General features: G+C 44.7%; 1 protein-coding gene across 1 annotated transcript; it reads right to left on the reverse strand.

The window, feature by feature from the left end:
• Positions 1-1,602: 1,602 nt before the first annotated feature.
• Positions 1,603-21,196, reverse strand: LOC103552911 (ADP-ribosylation factor 2). The gene is made up of 5 exons (XM_008523209.2): positions 20,890-21,196; positions 18,645-18,804; positions 12,491-12,601; positions 5,344-5,468; positions 1,603-3,424 (listed from the first exon to the last, which is right to left on the reverse strand). The coding sequence occupies exons 2-5, from the start codon at positions 18,790-18,792 to the stop codon at positions 3,263-3,265; spliced, it is 546 nt and encodes a 181-aa protein (XP_008521431.1). The 5' UTR covers positions 18,793-18,804; positions 20,890-21,196; the 3' UTR covers positions 1,603-3,262.
• Between the last annotated feature and the right edge of the window lie 9 nt (positions 21,197-21,205).

Genomic DNA, 21,205 nt, shown 5'->3' on the forward strand with positions numbered 1-21,205 from the left:
GATACTAAACACAGTGAACTGTACACTTTTAAATGGGTGAACTGTATGGTATGCGAATTACAGCTCAATGAAGCTGCTACCAAAAGGGTGAAAAAAATACTGAACACTTCCAAAGAAAAACGCGTCTCCAGAGCATATCGTCAGGCTTTCTGGGTACTGTCTGCAGACACCTGTGGACCAAGGACTCAGGTCGCTTCTGGGTGCCAGACTTCACTTCACTCGAACCCTCCCTCGACAGCAGTATAAGCCCTCCTGTCCAGAGCAACTCAGGGAAACGTTCTCAGCCTCAAGGCGTTATTTCAAACAGATCAAACGACATGATCCACAATATATGGAGTTGACTCATGGAGCCCCCACATCACCCACATGTTCTTGGTATTTACACAGAGCTGAATGCAGGTGAGCAGGGGAACTCCCTCCAGGTAAGGAAAAGGAGTCCCACTGAATCCAGCTGGCGAATGGGCGGGGCTCTGATTTCAGCCTTGGCCTTTGATTCCGAGTTCAGACTCCTGCCACTTTGACAGGGTGACCACACACCACACTTTAGGCTCTGGGTCCCTGCATTAATTATTAGTACCACCTTTCCTCTCAAGGTAAGAAATTCCACAGCTGCCTAACTCTGGGGGGCAGTCTTCTCCCTGGGGGCTCCACTCCGCCTCATCCGTAATCAGGCTGACGCCTCAGGCCTGGTGCTGCGGTCAGACCAACAGCACCTAAGCGCTCCCTAAAGCACCCCCAGCTCCCCAGGCCACACCTGCCCAGAAGAGGCAAATCCACAGAAACAGAAAGTAGATTAGTGCTTGCCGGGGGGCATGGGGAAGGGAGAAACGGGGAATGGATGCTAATGGGATCCAGGGTTTCTCTGGGGGTGAAGAAAATAGTCTAATAGTTTAGTCCAGTGGTGGCTGAACAACTCTGTGAATATACCAAAAGTCACAGAATTTAAAAATAAAGAAAAAAAGGGTGAGGGTGATACACAGCAGTGTGCTTTTTTAACAGAGCATCCCGGCTGGGCTTATTAGCATCTATCATGGTTAGAAAGGGAGAGAGCATCCAGTGGGATGAGAAGGTGACCAGAGCAGGAGAATGAAACCTAGCCCCACCCCATCCCACTTCACTTCTATAAACAGTGCCGACAGTTTGTGGCCAGCACCGCTGCTCACATTTGGACATCACCTATCTCCAGGGACCCACCAGAGCGAGGTGTTCAAAGGTCTGACACACTTAATCCTCACAGCCCTACAAGGTTGGTGGTATTATCCCCATTTAACAGTCAAGCAAACCGAGACTAGAGGCTAAAAGTAACAGGCCTGAGGCCAGCAGCTAGTAAGGGACACTGGTGGGATGTGAACATGGCCTCCAGGGACCCACGTCTTTGCCCAACGACACTACACGGAAGTGCCCTCACTTACCCCAACTCCCCAGCTCCAAAACCAGAGAGAAAGAAAGAGTGTAGCTCAAAGTGTCGTGAAAAGTACAAGGAGGACAGCACCTCTGTGGCTGTCTTTGTACAGGCGCCCTGGGAGCCTTCAGTGGGCGGTGTGCTGGGATGGGGGGGGTGGGGTTTTAAAGTAGTTCAAGACATTCGGAAGCACACGGCTGTCCTCTCCACCTTCCAGAGCAAGCTCTTTATTGTCCAGCCAACCAACACGTGTTTCACGAGGCCTAGCACCAGGCTTAGGTACACTGTACTGAGCACAAACACAAAGGTGGAAGACACAGCCCCTGCCAACTGGAGGCACACAGTCTACACATTTCTCAGGAATTACCCCATGGTTAAAAATCAAATCTGGACTTAACTGCCAGTATTGCAATGAACATTCTTTAAGGTCAGTATTTTAAGAAAAACATTATACCCCACAGTTATCATGGTATGAAATTTCTTCCTAGTAACAGCAACTTCATTGTTATCAATAAACAAAGTTTAATTTTGGCACAATTCACCTTACGTTCCCCTCCTGTGTAATTTGATTAAAGATTTTTTGAAAATGGAATTTCAAAAGGTAAAGTAATGGAAGCGCTTAGGTACAAATTTGGCCAACAGCCGTCTGCACAAAAGAGCTCTAGACGACTGAGTGAACTGAGCTCATTTCCAGGCCACTTTTATTAATATTTTGAGGACAAAAAAAGTACATTTCCACAGAAGACATTATTGCCATCCAGAAGGGAGTCAGCGCCACAGAGAGCCGGCTAGACATCTTTCATAGCAGAATTTAGCACCAACTCAGGGCAACACCAGGGGTTGCTGGGAATTTTGTCTCCAAAATGAACTTCTTGATTCTCTCACAAACTCTCAGAACTCACCGGCGCGTGGCTCTGGGAACAGACACTGACCCAAACCAAAGCTGGACCAAGAGACTGGACACAGCGAGGATCCCATCCAGGAGTGACCCTCCTGCTTCGCGGGCAGAACACCCAGCACAGAGCAGAGGAGTGGGAGCAGCAGTCTCAGGGGCCTCACCTGAGACGGTGATGGAGGACACAAACACAACGCCACCTCACGTCCTCAGCCCAGCCCTTCGCTTGACCGCATGGCCCCAGCAAAGAGCCTCATTCTCACGCTGGTTCACCACCCCAAATGGTCTCCATGTGGCAAATCAGGGCAGGAACTCTAAGGGAAAGACTGGATAATTCTCTAGTGTTATGGACTCTTGATACTCTAACAAAAAAGATACATGCTTCCTTTAAATAAAGCACATTAAACCAGGAAGTCCAGGCTAGACACAATTTAAAGGAAAAGTTCAAATCTGAACTTCAAACCTGTGGCAAGCAAGTGCCTTTTTCTCTTGAGGATCATTTGCCTCAAAGCACTGAAAAGTGAGCTGCTAGCTCTGGCAGTGACGGGAAAGAACGACAGCTCCTTCCTTTTTCACAAAAGGACACCAAAGTCTAACAGGACCCCAGCTGTGTAGAGACACCACATCCAGGACGGCACAAATGAACGCAGTCCACGTGCCAACTGTCCTCCTCCTTGCCACCATGAAGACCACTCCAGCTACGGAGCACTAGTGAGCCCTCCGGACTCCTCCATCAACTGCAAAACCGATCATCAAAGCTATTGAAATGGAAGGTAGCACTTAAAATGTAACACTGGTTTTTCTGAAAATGTAAGACTGGTTTTCTGACAGCGCGTCTAAGGCACGGTGTGAGAAAGCTGCTCCCACTCGCAGCCACACAGCCACGCTTGACTCCCCACACGCACACATGCACACAAGAGGCCAGCTCATTTCGCCACGCTGCACAGGGAACGGGTCGCTTCCGATCACTTCTGGTTTTTGAGCTGGTTGGAGAGCCAGTCCAGGCCTTCGTAAAGCCCATCTCCACTGGTGGCACAAGTAGCCTGAATGTACCAGTTTCTCTGGCGGAGGGAATGCAAGCCCAGCTTGTCTGTTATCTCTGCCGCATTCATAGCATTGGGAAGATCCTTGAAAGAGAACATTCAAGAGTCAGTTTATAATGTTGCATCCACATAATGAACTATTATGCTCTTCCCCCAAACCTGCCCTGACCCACAGTCTTCTCTCAGCTGATGGCAACTCCAGCCTTACAGCTGCTCGGGCTAAACCCTGAAACCATCCTTAATTTTCTCTCTCTCTCAACTCCACATTAGGAAATCCTACTGGCTCTAATCTCTAAATATATTCAGAAGCTGACCACCTCTCACGACCTTCACAGCTATACCCTGATCCCACCACCATCATTTCTCACTTGGGTTACTGAAATAACTTCCTAATTGGTCTCTGCTTCTGCTCCTGCTCCCTGCAGTCGGTGAAAGTCAGATCTTCCATCAAAACCCTGCAGCAGCTCCGTCTCTCTCACCATGAGAGCCAGAGTCCTCATGGTGGTCTGCACGGCCCTCACGACCCGAGGCCCTGACCTTTCCTCATTGTCCTGCTTAATCTTCTTAAATACAGCACCCACCACATGCTATTATATTACAACATTTATTTATTTAGTATGTTATTTATTTTCCATCTCCTCTAACTAAAATGCAAGCTGTACAAGGGCAGGAATCTCTGTCTATCCTGTCCTCTGATACATCCCGCACGCCAAGAACTGTGCTGGGCACACAGCAAGTGCAAACGGAATTTGAATAAGTCAGGATGAAAGAACAAGGTAGCTCCAAATACAATGATATAGAAGGACACCTAAGACGCTAAGTGAAAAAGCAGATTGCAAAACAGAAGGCAGACTATGATCTCCAGAATGTAAATATGAAACAATCACATAACTGCTGACAGAGGCAGAGAAAGCACTCTCTCTAGAAAGAGATGCAAAATATTTAACAGTGTTTCACCCTGAGGAGTGAGAGTAGAATATTTCACGTGATAGTTTGAACTATTTGCATATTTATACCATGAGCATGTTCTGCTTTTATAATTAGAACAAATCTGTTATTTTTTTTTGAAAGTCTGTTATGATTACTAGTGAAATTCTGAACTGTCATGGAACCCAACAGCAGGGTAACGGTTGAGTGAGTGGTGACCCATCCACCATTTAAAATCATGTTTACAGAGAGCTGGATGATAAGAGAAAATACTTTTGATAAATCTGAAGTGCCAAAACTGGATGCAACACCGTCAAACCAATATGATCTCAATGACAAAACAAATGTATTCATGTGAAGGTAAAAGGAAACACATCAAAATGTAGCCTGGTTATCTCGGACAAGTACACTCCACGTGACTCTACCTTCCTTCCCACACTTACTCCAGCTTCAATTCCCGAGGCTGACCTTCTACCCTCGGCGCTCCTCCCACTCTTCTGTTACTGCTTTACGTTACATTGACCTAGAAGCCTTTTTTCCTCCTGGATGAGAGGCTCCATATGATACATTATCTATCCCCTTGCCACCCCCCACTCTATTCCAGCTGCACTGGCTGCTTTGCTGTTCCAGACCCAACGTAGCTCCCTTCCCGCTGGCCTTCAGGTCTCCACTCAGAGGTCATCTTATCAGAGAGGCATTCCGGCCCTTCCCCACATCCATCCTGCCCCCTTCCTTTGCTTTACCTTCCTCCACAACACTTCCACCAGACATATATTATTTATTGACTGACTCTCCTCCCACTGGAATGTAAACTCCACAAACGCAGGGACTTTTGTTGCCTTGTTCACTGCTGTATCAACAATAGCTAAAACAATGCCTGGATCTTAGTAGATGCTCAATTAATACTTGTCGAGTCAGTGAATGGATCAATATTAGACAAAGGCTAAAAAGGTAGAGGAAAGGGTATGGTAGGGGCTGGAGAGAGGAAGGCAAACATCTAATTTAAATATCTCTATTTTCAAGTGAGCATCTGACAGTAAATTGCAGTTCCAGTATTCAGAAAGCCAGGAACATACCTGTTTATTTACAAACACCAATAAAACTGCATCTCTGAGCTCATCTTCTGCTAACATTCTGGTTAGCTCTTCTCGGGCCTCATTGACCCGCTCTCTGTCATTACTGTCAACCACAAAAATCAGACCTGGCAAGAAATCACAAGCATGTTAGTAACCCAAACCTGGAACGGCTGCTGTTTCTATGTGCTTACAGCTTCTCCCTGCTTACATGCGTCGTTTCACTGAAAGTAATCAATATGGAAGGATACGTGATCTCTGGAGTTAGGAGGCCTGTTGTACACCCAACTAGCCTATCTTTTTCAGAAGCATCACAGCCCTTCACCAGGTGAACAATAACAAGAATATAGAAAGAAAAAGGCTCTTTTTTATTTATTTATTTTTTGAGGAAGACTGGTCCTGAGCTAACATCCATGCCAATCTTCCTCTACTTTCTATGTGGGATGCCTGCCACAGCACGGCTTGATAAACAGTGGGTAGGTCTACGCCCAGGATCCGAAGTGGCAAACCCCAAGCCGCCAAAGTGGAGTGCGTGAACTTAACCTCTGCACCACTGGGTCAGCCCCAAAAGGCTCATTTTTAATCACTTTGTTTTGGTATCATGCCTACATAATGAAATCCCAATAAAAACTAGGGACATCAAAGTTCAGATACACTCCCCTTGTTGGCAACAGTCTGCATATATCAAATATTGATGTACCGGAAGGGTAATGCATCCGGACTCCATGGGAAGAAGACAATGGAAGCTTTGTATCTGGGGCCTCCTAGATCTCACCCTATGCATCTCTCCCTTTGGCTGGTTCACTTCTATCCTTTTGCTATAATAAGACTGTAACTGTGAGGCCAGCCCTGTGGCAAGCGGTTAAGTTCGCGCACACTGCTTCAGCAGCCCGGGGTTTCACTGGTTTGGATCCTAAGTGCAGACAGGGCACCACTCATCAAGCCATGCTGAGGCAGCATTGCACAGAGCACAACCAGAAGGACCCACAACTAAAAGTACACAACTATGTACCGGGGGGCTTTGGGGAAAAGAAGAGGAAAAATAAGTAAATAAAAAGAAGACTGGCAAGAGATGTTAGCTCAGGTGTCAATTAAAAAAAAAAAAAGACTGTAATCATAAGTATAGCACTTTCCTGAGTCCTGTGAGTCCTTCTAATGAATTAATGAACCTAAGAGGGTAGCAGGTACTGCCAAATTTGTAGCAAACTTATCAGAAGTTAGAGTGGTCTGGGGATCCCCCCCCCCAAATTTGCAGCTGGTGTCTGAAGTGAGGGAGTCTTGTGCCCCTAACCTTTGCGGTTCAGCCCAACTCCAGGTAGTTGCTGTCAGAAGTCTCTGCAGCATCCCAAACTAGACAGCACCAGAGAAACCCCAAGAAGCAAGAGACAGGTCAAAGAAAGGTACCATCACATTGTATCTGAGCAAAGGTGTTGAAACCTACAAAGATCTGGTCACTGCCACATTGGCTGGAGGAAGGGTGGGATCTCCAGAGGATGTTCCCAGGAGGAATCCAACACACTATCCAAACAGAATGGGGAAGACTCTTAGCAGTATCCATGGGGCAATAATGATGTTAATAATCTGTTAGCTGACAATAAACTCTTTATGAGACAAAAATGTGAAGTGGCTGCCAAAAGAACTAATTTGATCCTAGACTGTATCAACAGTAGTGACAGCAGCTCAATTTTTAGGATATGGGTGATAAAAGGCCTCCTCTATTATACGTCCGTCAGAACATCCTGGGAATGCTACATGGTTGGTGCTAGACCCCACACTGTAAGATACAGCAAACTGGAGCGACTCAAAGAATGAATAGGATGCTAAAGGAATTAGATACCATGTCATATGAAAAACAATTGAGGGGCCGGGGCCGTGGCCGAGTGGTTAAGTTCACGCGCTCCACTTTGGCAGCCCACAGTTTCACGGGTTTGGTTCCTGGGCGCGGATATGGCACCGCTCATCAAGCCATGCTGAGGCAGCATCCCACATGCCACAACTAGAAGGACCCACAAGTAAAAATATACAACTACGTACCAGGGGGCTTTGGGGAGAAAAAGGAAAAGTAGAATCCTTAAAAAAAAGAAAAAAGAAAAATAATTGATATAACTGGGGCTGTTTCACCTAGAGAAAGACTTACTGGGAGGACGGATAACTGTCTTCAAATATCTAAAGAGCTACGACATAAAGAGAGGTTCAACTTGCTCCACGGAGCTCTACAAGCAGATAGAAGATCAGTGGGTACAAACTGCAGGAAGGCACTGTGATAAAGACTCAACAGAACTAAAGGTGCTGCGTCAGCAGGAGCATCAGTCACCGGCGATGTGTGTCCAGCTTAAGCCACAACTTGTGGGGATACTGCAGAAGGGACCCTGCTGGGAGGAAAAGGGTAGTGGGATAAGACGACCTCTTTGTTCCTCTGACGATGAAATTTCACAACTATGTCTAGGAGGGAAAATCAGCGCCAGCCCTCTGTCCTTTCTCTCCGTGCTTTCCAGGCCCGCCCAACAGCTGCCTGACAGCTGCTCTGGGGCAGCCCAGTCTGGCAGACAGGAGCTCCCACAGCTTCTGAATGTTTGGGGCTTGCCTGCGACTCAGTCGTGTCTGTTATATGACATAAGATTAAAAAGTGCTGACTATCCAACACTCTCCCCAGAGATCTGATATGCTACCAGTAGTTCTGGACTCTGAGTAGGACCAAGCAAACCAGGGCACCCAGGATTCGAGGAGATCCCTGGCCTGCACCGCAAAACTGACAGGATGGAAGCTGACACGTTATCCCTCTGCCGTTCCTAATAAGATAAAGGTTTATAAATACTAGGTCCCACTTTATACTCTGTTTTAATTTAGATCCCTATCTGAGGAACAAAAGAAGCTGGCATCAGACCGACTACACTTTTGAGCTGAGAGAACATAGAAAAAGTAAATTTATATATGAATAGTATACTACAATTTGTTTCTAAAAGGGGGGAGGAATATATATCAGCAGCTGCTTGAATATGCATAAACTATCTTTGGACAGATACACCAGAAACAAAAGTGATTGTCTATGGGAGGGGAGCTGGGTAGTTAGGGGACAGGGATGGGATGGTGACTTTTCACTATATACTTTTATTTCTTTTTGAATTTTGAACCACACAAAAATATATTGCCATTTAACAAAGTGAAATAACTGAACCTATAATTAAGGAGAAAAATCTTTCCACATGAGAACTAATGGACCGTTTTATGCATTCTATATGATATAATCAACTAAGAAATCAGATAAACATTCAAATTCTGATCTATACAAGTGAAACCTACACAAAGTTAAGCATCTTAAAAGAGAGCTGAAAGCTATCAAGTCTGCCACACTCAACATACTGATGAAGAAGAAAATTCAAATTAAAAAAGACAGCCTGACCTTTGGGAAGTTGGCAGAAAAACTAGGGGCAGCATCCAAGACTACACATGGCTGAGATGTTTGGACCCACCACTGTCCCCATTTGTTAGTTTCATGAAGAACTTAAATTACTCATCCCAAAGTCCTAGAAAATAGCCAGCTCCCCACCATCAAAGCAATAGCTACTGAAATTTGATAAAATTAGACTTGTTATGAATAGAGGATTAAAAACACAACTGCATTTCAACTTGGTGACTGAATTTAACAACTGTGAATAGGGAAGGCAAAAGAAATGCTACCAGGGAATGAGGACATAAAACCTCTAACAATTTGGGCTCCGTGACGGTTAATCTTATGTGTCGACTTGACTGGGTCCTGGGGTACCCAGATATTTGGTCATATTATTCTGGGTGTGTCTGTGAGGGTGTTTAGACTGGGTAGAGCAGACTGCCCTCCCCAATGTGGGTGGGCCTTGTCCAATCCACTGAAGGCCTAAACAGAACAAAAAAGAGCAGTAAGAGAGAATTCACTCTCTCCGCCTGACTGCCTTGGAGCTGGGACATCAGTCTTTTCCGGCCTTTGAACTGGAACTTACAGCACTGGCTCTCCTGGGTCTCCAGCTTGCCAACTGAAGATCCTGGGACCACTCAGCCTCCATAACCATGTGAGCCAATTCCTATATAATAAATCTCATATATATAAAATATACACATACACAGACATAGACATCCATCCACCCATCCACCCATCCTGCTGGTTCTGTTTCTCTGGAGGACCTAATACAGGCTTCTGAGTGCCCACTACCTTCCAACCACAGAACTAAGCATTTTACAAAATTAATCTCACTTAAGCCAAATGATCCAGCACAGTAGGTATTATCTCCATTGCACAGATGAGGAAATTTAGACAGAAAAGATGACTTAACTTTCCCAAGGTTTCATAGCAGAGTGTGTTTCAAACCCACGTTTTCTAGTTTTATTAATGATGAGGAAATGCAATAGTTTGGCTAATACGGCAAGTGCCAATCCAAGATAAACGGACACTCAGAGTATCAAAAAGTATATTGTCTGCAATGGATTGAAACACAAAGATATCAAAATCTGAGTCATCATGTAGTTGCTGGGGTATCAAGTTGTTTCTCTGAAAACCCATAAAGGGAAAGAATTAAGCATTTTTCCTGCCTTTCTTGTATAAACTATATTTCAGAGAAACCAAAGATGTGAGGAAGGAATCCTTTGTTTAGAAGCATTTCAGCTAATAAATGCAGATGGAATGACAAGATCTAGAAAAATCACCATTTTGTAACTCCTGAGGAAATAATGGGTCTAGGCAATTGTCTTCACAGATGCCAAAACCATTAGGTGAAAGGTTAACGGGGAACTTTATTTCGGGGGAATTAGGCTGATATCATCTGAACCCACTTAGCATCATGAAAGTGTGACCACCAAACTTCTGTGTTAAATGTGATACAACAGGAAGTACTTAGCATCACTTATGAAGCATTCTTGCCCAGAAAATGAACCAGAATTTAATCAAGCCTCTAGGATAAACTACCATTTTGCAGGATATCCATAGATAAACAAGTTAAATGACACCACAATAATCAGCCAAATCCAGAATGTGGGACAAACATCTAAAAGATGGCACAGAAGAAAAGGGAGGGGTTGCCTGCTATAGAATAAGAGACCAAAGCAGCTTATCAATGAAATGCATTGTGGGAACTCTGATTCCTGATGCACACACCAAACATGGAGAGGACATACCTGATACAACTTGAATAAGGCCTGGGTACTAGATACTAAAGAATTAGTATTAATTTTGGAGGTGTGATAATGGCATGTAGATTATGTTAAAAAAAAAAAAAGACTTTATCAGTTTGAAATCAATACTGAAGGATATATGAATAACAGGCATCATGCCTGGAATTGCTATAACATACTCTGGGCAAATTGTTAGTTAACTGTTGAAGCTGGGCAATGGGCACACGGGGCTTGCTTATGTATCCTCTCTCTTTTCGTAAATGTTTAAAATTTTCCACTAACAAAAGTGAAAAAAAAAGATAAACATACTATTTTGAGGAAAGACACTCTAAAATCTATAGGCTAAGAAAATAACTCCAAATAGAGTTAAGTGCCAGAGGTAATAGCTAAAACAATGATATAAAATATAAAAGGACAGGGGCCGCCCCGTGGCTGAGGGGTTAAGTTCATGCGCTCCTCTTCAGCAGCCTGGGATTTTGCTGGTTGGGATCATGCTCATCAGGTCATGCTGAGGCGGCATCCCACATGCCACAACTAGAAGGACCCACAACTAAAAATATGCAACTATGTACCAGGGGGCTTTGGGGAGAAAAAGGAAAAATAAAATCTTAAAAAAAAAAAAAAAAAGTATATATATATTTATAAAGGGACAGTCGACTTGGGTATTTGGTCTGAAAGGACTGATAAATATGTGTTTACTATGAAACACATGCAATGAAAACACCATCAGTAGTAGAATCTTCAAAATTAAAAGACTCCAGGGGCCGGCCCCGTGGCTGAGTGGTTAAGTTCGCATGCTCCGCTTCAGCGGCCCAGGGTTTTGCCAGTTTGGATCCTGGGTGCAGACATGGCACCGCTCATCAAACCATGCTGAGGCGGCATCCTACATGCCACAACCAGAAGGACCTACAACTAGAATATACAACGATGTACTGGGGGGCTTTGGGGAGAAGAAGGAGGAAAGAAAAAAAGAAGATTGGCCACAGATGTTAGCTCAGGTGCCAATCTTTAAAAAAAAAAAAAGACTCCAAATAAATTCTAAAATGAGTACACAGATGCCATATGGTTATGATTTTACATGAGAATCAGGGTGTAAAAACTATGTGAACAGTTTACAGATATTTTGATAGGCAATATTCTGTAAGGTATCACTTATCCAAAATAGAATCAATGAAAAGAACTGAGATTGATAGGGAAGTGGGAAACACTAAAACCCCAACTTTTAAGAAACCAATGATAAGGAACTAAGGTAACGATGTGGGACATTCAGGCCTATTCATGTACTTGTAGAATAGTAGGGCAGCAGGGAGGGACTGTGGCCACATAAGAAGCTGGAATTTGGGGTTCCAGCCATCCCTGTTCATTTCTTTTTATTTTTTATTTTTTAAAGATTGGCACCTGAGCTAACAACTGTTGCCAATCTTTTTTTTCCCCCTGCTTTTTCTCCCCAAATCCCCCCAGCACATAGTTGTATATCCTAGTCTTGGGTCCTTCTAGCTGCAGCATGTGGGACACCTCCTCAGCATGGCCTGATGAGCGGTGTCATGTCCGCGCCCAGGATCTGAACCAGTGAAACCCTGGGCCACTGAAGCGGAGCAGGCGAACTTAACCACTCGGCAACGGGGCCGGCCCCAAAGGCATGATTTTTAGATATTCTAAACAGGTTTAAAAAAGTTTACTGAATTCAAATTCTTCAAAAACTGTACTTCATCTAAGGCACATGCAACTCTCAATTAACCAAAAGACAAAACTCATCAGGATAACTATTTTGTAACTATTTTGGATTAAAAGAAATTTCCTATGTAGGACATTCAAGTCCAAGTACTTTCTCTAGAAAGGCAGGGACCATCTCTCAAAAAGAAAGCTCCCCAGTAAGAGTGAGTCATCAGAAGAGAAGGAATGACTGACATCCACATAAAGCAGAGCACTACAAGGTTTTGCTTCGAGCATCCATCTTTAGATGCATTTAATATAAACAGTTTCAAGGCTATATAGACAGGATAACCTTTACCTTGGGTGTTCTGGAAATAATGTCGCCACAAAGGTCTGATTTTGTCCTGGCCACCGACATCCCAGACTGTGAAGCTGATGTTTTTATACTCTACTGTCTCCACATTGAAACCTAAATTGAGAAGATGGAGAAAACTTTTAAGACTTTCGCTGGTTGAAGAATTCAAAATAATGTCAGCTAACATTTGGACAGTACTTTTATTTTTTTTTTTTTAAAGATTTTATTTTTTCCCTTTTCTCCCCAAAGGCCCCCGGTACAGAGTTGTATATTATTAGTTGTGGGTCCTTGGACAGTCCTTTTAATTCACAAAGATCTACAGCTTACAAAACAAAATATGGCAGTCAGCTTGCTCTTCCATTGGTCATGACAGATGTCTCAAACCTTCTCTACTCTCTCCAGTCTGCAACCTCACACCTCCCCTCTCTCTCAAATCTTACAGCACACGTCAGAGCAAACAGAAGCCATTAATGGGACCGACTCCCCACTTCCCACCACAAAATGTGGAAACCACTCTACATCTTCACCCACACTTTTCTCCCTTCCTCTTGGAACAGAAGAGGACAACTGTCTAAGGCTGATTCCATCCACCTGTGTGCCGGATGCAATCCACCCACACTGTCTGGAATCTTTTACTATTGCTATTCTCTCCCCTAACTGAAATCTCCAAACTGCTCTTCTCAGCATGCTTGTCTTTTACATCTTTCACAAAAAACTCTTCCTTGACTCCACTTCTTCACCTGCTACCATCCTCTATTTCCCCTTTTAAAGTCAAACTTCTCTAAGACTTCAGCTCCATTCACTGTGCCTCCTTCGCCACCTCTCGCCCAACAAACAGCACTGTAGTTCCGCTTCACCAGTTGTAGCTGGTCCGCCAAGGTCCGCAGTGATCACCATGTCAATGAATCCAACCCATGCTCCTCAGTTCTTATGTAATTTCATTTTATCTTTATCTTTTGTAATTTAATTTGATTTTGACACTACTGCTGACTCCCTCCTAGAAACTCTTCCTGGGCTTCCCATTTCCCTTCTATTTCTATGGCTGCAGCTGCCCAGTCTCCTCAGTGAGCTCAGCCACATTTAATCCATCCTTAAATCATGGAGTTCCCACGACACTGTCCTGCCCCATCCATTCTCCTCTTTCCACACTCCCTCACTCCTAGGGCTTCATTACCTTCTTTGTGCCAACAACTCTCAAATTTATGAAACCGGGGGCCAACTTGCTTTAACTATACTCATTTGTTTACAAAAGTAGTTAGATAATGCATTACTAAAACCCGCCCTATAGATAACATCTCTGACGCTTGGGTCACCATGGTAACGAGTGGAATACTTGAGTTTTTCAGGAACTGAGAGTTGACTCCTTGTCCAGTTTAGGCTGGTTGAGACCACCAACTCATCAACCGGGCCTGTGCAAGTGCTTGACAAGTGACCTTTTTGACATCAAGGAGCTAAAAACTCCTTGGTAACACTGCCATTTTGTGAACACGCATCCTTGAAGAGGCATGAAGCTTAACTGCATGTGCACAGATCATCAGTTACCTCACTTCTCCTTACCTCCAATCATCTGTTCCCACACTTCAGACCGCCCCGCCCCCTTATCCTATAAATATCCCAGTCCCCATTTTCAAGGAGGCGGATCTGAGATTGATTCTCCCACCTTCTTGCCTGGCCACCTTGTGATTAAATCCTTTCCCTTTGCAAACTTGTCATCTTGGCGATTGGCATAATCGTGTGGCGGGCAAAGAGAACCTGGTTTGGTAACATTCACATTACCCCAACCCAGATCTCTCTTCTGAGCTTCAGGTTCATAACGCGACCTTCTAGCCAACATCTTTGGTTAGATGTCTCAAAGGCTCCATTAAGGCAGGATGTGAAAAACTGAACTTAAAGTTTTCAACCTGCTCCTTCAACCCTTCAGCCTGCTCCTCTCCTACTCACCCCTACATTGACTTCCTTCCACAAGCTGGAAATGTGGGAGGCATCCCTGACACTTCGACTCTCTCACCCCCAAAAACCTCATTACCAAATCTGATCAGTTCAACCTCCTAAATATTTAAGTCACCCTAACCTAAGAAACCATCATTTCTAGCCCCAATTACTCAAACAGCCTAACTTATCTGCCTATAAGCCACTCTTTCACTCTCCATCCATTCACCGTTTTCTAATCAAAGTTAGCAAAAACACACAATGTGGTCATATCACTTCTCTACACATTTATGTTTGATTGAAACATTAAAAATAAGGGGGGAAAAAAAGAAGACTCTCTCCTTGCTTCCCACCCCCAAATCCCAAACATGACTGTCAAGGCCCACCACAATCTGGGCCTGCTCACTTTCCAAGCTCGCTTTGAGTCATGCCTTGTTTTAGTGGAGGACACTCACAACAGGGCAGCAATCTAAATTCTTGCTAAATGTATAAATGTATACTTTCATAAATTCAATGCCATTCCAATCCTAAAGTGATGGGGGAAGGTGAGGGAGAGACAGGAAACTTAGCAAAATGACCTTAAATTTAACCTGGAAAAATAAGCAAGTAGGCATAACCAGGAAATCTCTGAAAATGAATAACAGATTATTTTTAAAGATATTATCAAACCCTAGTAATGTCTGAAGTAATTGAATACAAATGAATACAACAGGGAGTTGTCCAGAAAGAGACACACATACCCATAAGAATTTAGCATATGACAAAGTAGGGCGCTGGCATAAAGTAAATAAATGGCACTGGACAAATGTCTACCCCTGCACATGTCCAATACATACATGGCTATTTGGATTTAACTAAAGTTAAATAAAATTAGCAGCTCAGCTCTTCAATCACACTAGCCACATTTTAAGTGCTAACAGCCACCTGTGGCTAATGGCTACCACACTGGACAGCACAGACAGAATATTCCCGTCACTGCAGAAAGTTCTATTGGACAGCACTGGCCCCTACTCATCTGAAAAATATAGCTAAATCCCTGCCTGACTCAGAGAAAAAGAAACTTCAAATGGATAAAATATTTAAATGTTTTAAAAATGAAATAAAAATAACCCATAAAATTAGCAGAAGAAAATATTGGTGAATACTTTTATGATCGTGCAGTAGGGAAGACCATTCTCAAAATGATACCAAAACTAAAAAAAGAAAAAAACTAATAAATTTGGCTACTAATAATTTTTAATTTCTATGTAGCAAAACACAGAAAAACAAGGTTGAAAGACAATCAGCCAGGAAACAACACGTGACAAGAGTTGTTCCTGACCCACAATGTCCTTTGAGACAGATAATGGTGACCTGGGTTTGGTTACTGGGCAAAGACCTACACCTCTTGTCAGCAGCTATGCTGTGGCTGCGACCCACATACAAAGAGGAACACTGGCACAGATGTTAGCTCAGGGCAGATCTTCCTCAAGCAAAACGAAGAAGATTGGCAACAGATGTTAGCTCAGGGTGAATCTTGCACACCAAAAAAAAAAAAAAAAGTCACAGAAGAACAAATACAAATGGCCAATGGAACATTTGAATATATTCACTAATAATAAAAGAAATCCCAGCCAGCCCCATGGCTGAGTGGTTAAAGTTCCATGCACTCTGCTTCTCGGGTTCAAGGGTTTGGATCCTGGGTGTGGACCTATCCCACTCATCAGCCATGCTGTGGAGGCATCCCATATACACACACACACACACACTAAAACAGAGAAGGATTGGCACAGATGTTAGCTCAGGGCTAATCTTCTTCAAGCAAAAAAAGAGGAGAACTGGCAATGGATGTTAGCTCAGGGCAAATCTTCCTCACCAAAAAAAGAAAGAAAGAAAGAAAGAAAAAGAAATCCCAATAGAAGTCAGTGTTTTTTCCTTTTCAGATTGGCAAATCCCCCAGAGAAATGAACACTTTTTATAGTTGGTGACACAACCTTTTTGGAGAGCAGTTTGGCAACGTACATTAGTTTTAACATACCAATCTCTCCTCCAGGGATCACTGCAAGGAGATAAAGTACACGTTTGTAAAAACATTAAAAATGCTCACTTCAGCATCGTTCACAAAGAACCACCGAAATAACTTAACCATCCATCACTGGAGATTTGTTAAAAATACAGCCACATAATGGAATACCATCAGTTACTAAAGTTTGGTGTTGATCTGTATCAGTTATTATTTAAGCCCCAAAACTTAGTAGGTTCGAACAGCGATTCCCCACACACACAATTCTCTAGGCGCCTGGGCTTCCTCTTGCAGCTGCATTCAGCTGCTGACTCCAGTGGCTGGGCCGGGCCTCTCTCTCTCCAGGTGGTGTTCTTCTCTCAAGCACTGAGCTTCCTCATATGGTGGTATCAGTGTTGCAAAAGGGCAAGCCCCAAGGCACAAGCGCTTATCGAATCTCTGAATTACATTTGCCGATGTCCCCTTGGCCAAAGCAAGTCACGTGGCCAAGCTCAGCACTGCTGTGGCAGGGGACTGCACAGGGTGTGGCTACTGAGGGGCATGATTCACTGCGGGTCATTAGCTTAACAATCCACCACAAGATCCTTACGCAAATTCATTCACCAAATATTTCCTGAACATCTACTATGGGCCAGGCGTTTTGCTAGGCACTTTGGGACAGTGGTGAACAAGACAGACATGATTCCTCCTCTTATTTAAGCTGTGGGGAGGAAGAGAAACAGTGAGCAAGCAATGATAAATGTGTTGACAGTTACCAAGAAGTTCAAGTTGCTATGGCAACTTATAACAGGGGAAAACCAGGCCAACGGGTCAGGAAAGGTGTCCCTGAGAAATAATGTTTAAACTGAGACCAAAAGAATGAGCTGGCATTAGCTACATAAAGGGGGGAGGGGGCTAAGGAAGAAGACAGGAAAGCATTCCAGAGAGGGGAAATGACACAGAGATCCAAACATATTGTCTAACGCACAGTAAGTTGGAAAACAGCACGCATATGATTTTACAAACATATTCATCAAAATCTTAACAGTAGAGTGTTTTTCACACTTGTTTATGTTTTTCTGTATGTATGACATTATGGAAGCAGGAATTATTTTTATAATTGGAGAAAACCAAGCAATTATGCTATTTTCATTTTGGACTAATAACATTTTTTTAAATTGTGGGTATGAACATTTTCTCCATCTGGTTTCCTCCTCCTTCAAATGTTGCAATCTCTGAAGCTACTGCCCACGTTGCAAGTTGATCATTTGGTTCCTGTGCCTCACCCAACATTCAGAACACCACTGCTGTTCCCACGCCATCCGGTGGAGCCTATTCGCACTCAGGACTTTGCATCTAGAGGGGTTCACAAGGCAAAGATTTAAGTTCTGTCAAAACTGCCTTTGGGGGCTGGCCCCATGGCCAAGTGGTTAAGTTCGCGCGCTCCGCTGCAGGCGGCCCAGTGTTTCGTTGGTTCGAATCTTGGGTGCAGACATGGCACTGCTCATCAAACCACGCTGAGGCAGCGTCCCACATGCCACAACTAGAAGGACCCACAACAAAGAATATACAACTATGTACTGGGGGGCTTTGGGGAGAAAAAGGAAAAAATAAAATCTTAACAACAACAACAAAAAAAACCAAAACTGCCTTTGCAAAACCCTTCACGAGCCCAAAAACACAGAGCTGGTTCACAGGAATAACTAGGCTGCCAGACTGTCCTTCAGCAGTGGAACAAAGCAGACTCCGCAGCTGGACACGGGCTCGAATAGTTGGCTTGAGCCAGAGTGAAGAAAAAATCCACACTGCATCTTTCACCACTAGGAGCACACTCGGTGTGGAGAGACGCTTCCACTTAGGAGGCCAGCTGGAATGAAGACCGGCTGAGGAGGCAGCAGCAGGTCCCCAGCTCCCAGCCCTGGCTCAGGCTGGGACATGCGCTCATGGAGAGGAACGGAGGGCATAACTGCCCACACTATTTTTAATCATTACCGTTTTCTTTTTCGCCAAGCAGATAGCATTAAATTTCCTTAACCCAAATGCGTTGGAATGACGCCCCTGTAAACCTGGCAATATACTAGAGATGCCAGGGAGCAACCAGGAACGTATATATGACCTGGTTTGGGCCTCAGAAAGTTTATCTTCTTGGGATGGATAAGATTTTCAAAAAGAAATAGTCAATAAGAAACATGTAAAAGTATAAGAGACTAAACTGTAAACTGGTCTTGTCACAGGTCGTTAACATACCTATTGTAGGGATGGTAGTCACAATCTCTCCCAGCTTCAGTTTATACAAGATGGTGGTTTTTCCAGCTGCATCCAAACCCACCATAAGAATCCGCATCTCTTTTTTCCCAAATAGACTTTTAAACAGTTTTTCAAAAACGTTCCCCATTGTAACTGTTACCTGAATGAAAAGAAAGGCAAGTCAAGTAACTGTTCTTTGCAGAAATATAGAAACAACATACATAAAATATGTCTCCATTAGACATGGCTCCCTAATAAAATTTAAACAATTTTTAGTTTGGTCAATAAGGAGCAGTGCGTCTTGTTTTCAAAGAGAAACTCAACTAGGCCTTCTGATGCCTTGCCAGAAAATTCTCTTTTCCACTGCAGCATCCAAGTGGGATATGTGGAAACACAGTCTCAGTGCTACCACTATGGTGGCAGCCTTTAATCACCTTAAGTATAGAAGCAATGCCACAACAAGTACATTTAAACTCTTGAAAGGAGAACTTACAAAGCAGAAATCCAGTTTATTTTACACAATGTAAAGAAAAGTCCTTAAGGCAAATGAAGTATCAATTATCTCTTAGAAATTTAGTAGCTGCCTTTGGCTAGCAGACAGTACCAAGAGCCAGATTGGTAACCTAAAAAACTTCAGAGGTGAGGAAATACGGTGTTGAGAAACTGCAGCGCTAACAGAGAAAGTGACCAGGCAAAGAGGTGAGGAAATACCACAGCAATCCAGTGTTGACCATCACCTTACACTCAATCCATTTTTTTAACTTTTTATTGAAATGTAATTTACATACAGATATAAACATACATGGCAACTGTACAGTTCAATGAAATGTCATGAACCAAATCAAAAAAAGATGATTACCAGCCGCTCAGAACTCCTCGTGCCCCCTCCCAGCATTACCCCCCAAAAGGCAATCACTATACTGACTTCTAACAGCATAAATGTTCAATATTTTATTTTTCAGTAGAGCGCATGATAGATTCTATAAAGGAAGGCAACAGTAGAGACAGACTAGCTTTGCAGAAACTTACAGTCTTTTCTTTTAACAGATCAGCCTGTTTGAAGTGTGAGCTTCACATTCTAATTAAAGACTTAAAAGCAGTACTGTGTCTACACCTCTAACCAAGCTCCTGGAAGTCTATAAAGATTCTTCAAACAGCAACAAAAAAAAATCCTTGTTCCAAAGACTACGATTTTCCTTTTAAACTGCTAACCAAAGGAAAACTTTACTCCTGGGCAGAGCAGGGGGAAGATGCAACAAGGACAGCCCATCTCCCATTCATCCACACCCTAGAGACCTTAGAGAGGGTGTCACCAAATTCCAGAGGCCTCACCTCTGGAATTTAACGGTTTCCCACAGTAGTTTAACATCATGGACGATGTCCAAGCACACAGCATTCCATTCTACGGCCAGAGAAAAGGGGCAGAGCATTTATCCCGCACATAAAGGAGATACAGGTGAACTGCTACAACCAAAGAATGATGAATGCTTTCATCATTCACAGAAGGTCCGTACAGAAAGTATATACAAGTCCAGTGCAGGGCAGCACTCAAAATCCTGCTGGGCGACAAAACTAGAGATTCCTTGTCTTTGTTTCCCAAAAGACACAAATCTCACAGATGAGAAAAATCGTAAGGAACGTGCTGGGGGAGGGAAGGTACTTCACACTGAGATGTCCTTCGAGGCAAACACTCGTGTGATCGCCCCTCCCAACACACACTGTACGCCTCCCAGGTTCTCCTCCCGCTTCTCTTTCCCTCTTCTTCCTACTCCTTGGCCAGAGGCGCCCAGACACCGCTGCGCCGCTGGAGACCCCTGGAAAACGCCGCCGCCGAGCCCGACGCCTCTTCGGACGCCCACCCTCCCCGCCGCCAGCACCAGCCGGCCGTCGGGGAGACGCGGCGGTGAGACCTCCGGGGCACCAACGAGAGCGGGTGGTCAGGAGGGCGTGCGCGGCGGGCAAGCACGCACGCAGAGCCCTCGGGGAAGGCCTCCGAGCGCCCCTTCTGCCCGGCCGCTTCCCCTCGCCCTGCGGACCCTCGGGACAGCGGAGGGCCCCGCGGCGGACGCGCCAAGCCTCTCTCGGTTCCCCGCAGCCCCCGCCCCGCAGAGGGCGGAGAAGGGACAGGGAGCCCAGCCGCTTTCCGCAGGCCACCCGCTGCTCTCTCGCTTCCCGCCCGCCAGCAGTGCGGAAACCCAGCCAGGCCTGGGGTGCCGCCACCTCTCCTCCCCATCCCGCCACTCACCTGTCCCCAAACAGAGCACGGGTCCCAACACCTCTGCCTTTAGGATTTCGGCGTCTCTCCGCAAAATGGCGACAGACGCGGGGGCGGGAACAGCAACCAACCAATCACCCACCGCCTCTTGGAGCTTTTGTGCCAATGAGCTCGAAGTCTCGTGAGTGACGACAGGCCTGGCCAATGCACAGGACAATAACAGCCAGGGAGGGAGGAGGCCCGCCCCTGGCGACCTAGGCGACGGCACGAAGCTCTGGAAATGCCGGGTGCATCTTCCAATGACAGCTCACCGCGTCCCGGCGAGACACGCCCACGTGCCCAGCCC

This window comes from Equus przewalskii, chromosome 10 (assembly GCF_037783145.1).
Source record: "Equus przewalskii isolate Varuska chromosome 10, EquPr2, whole genome shotgun sequence".
Classification (NCBI taxonomy): Eukaryota; Metazoa; Chordata; class Mammalia; order Perissodactyla; family Equidae; genus Equus; species Equus przewalskii.

Excerpts from the sequence above, each read along its gene's own strand:
- LOC103552911 (XM_008523209.2), bottom strand. The coding sequence starts at position 18,792 with ATGGGGAACGTTTTTGAAAAACTGTTTAAAAGTCTATTTGGGAAAAAA. Across the intron at positions 12,602-18,644 it reads GACTACCATCCCTACAATAG|GTTTCAATGTGGAGACAGTA; the intron begins GTATGTTAACGA and ends TTCTCAATTTAG. Across the intron at positions 5,469-12,490 it reads TTATTTCCAGAACACCCAAG|GTCTGATTTTTGTGGTTGAC; the intron begins GTAAAGGTTATC and ends ATTTCTTGCCAG.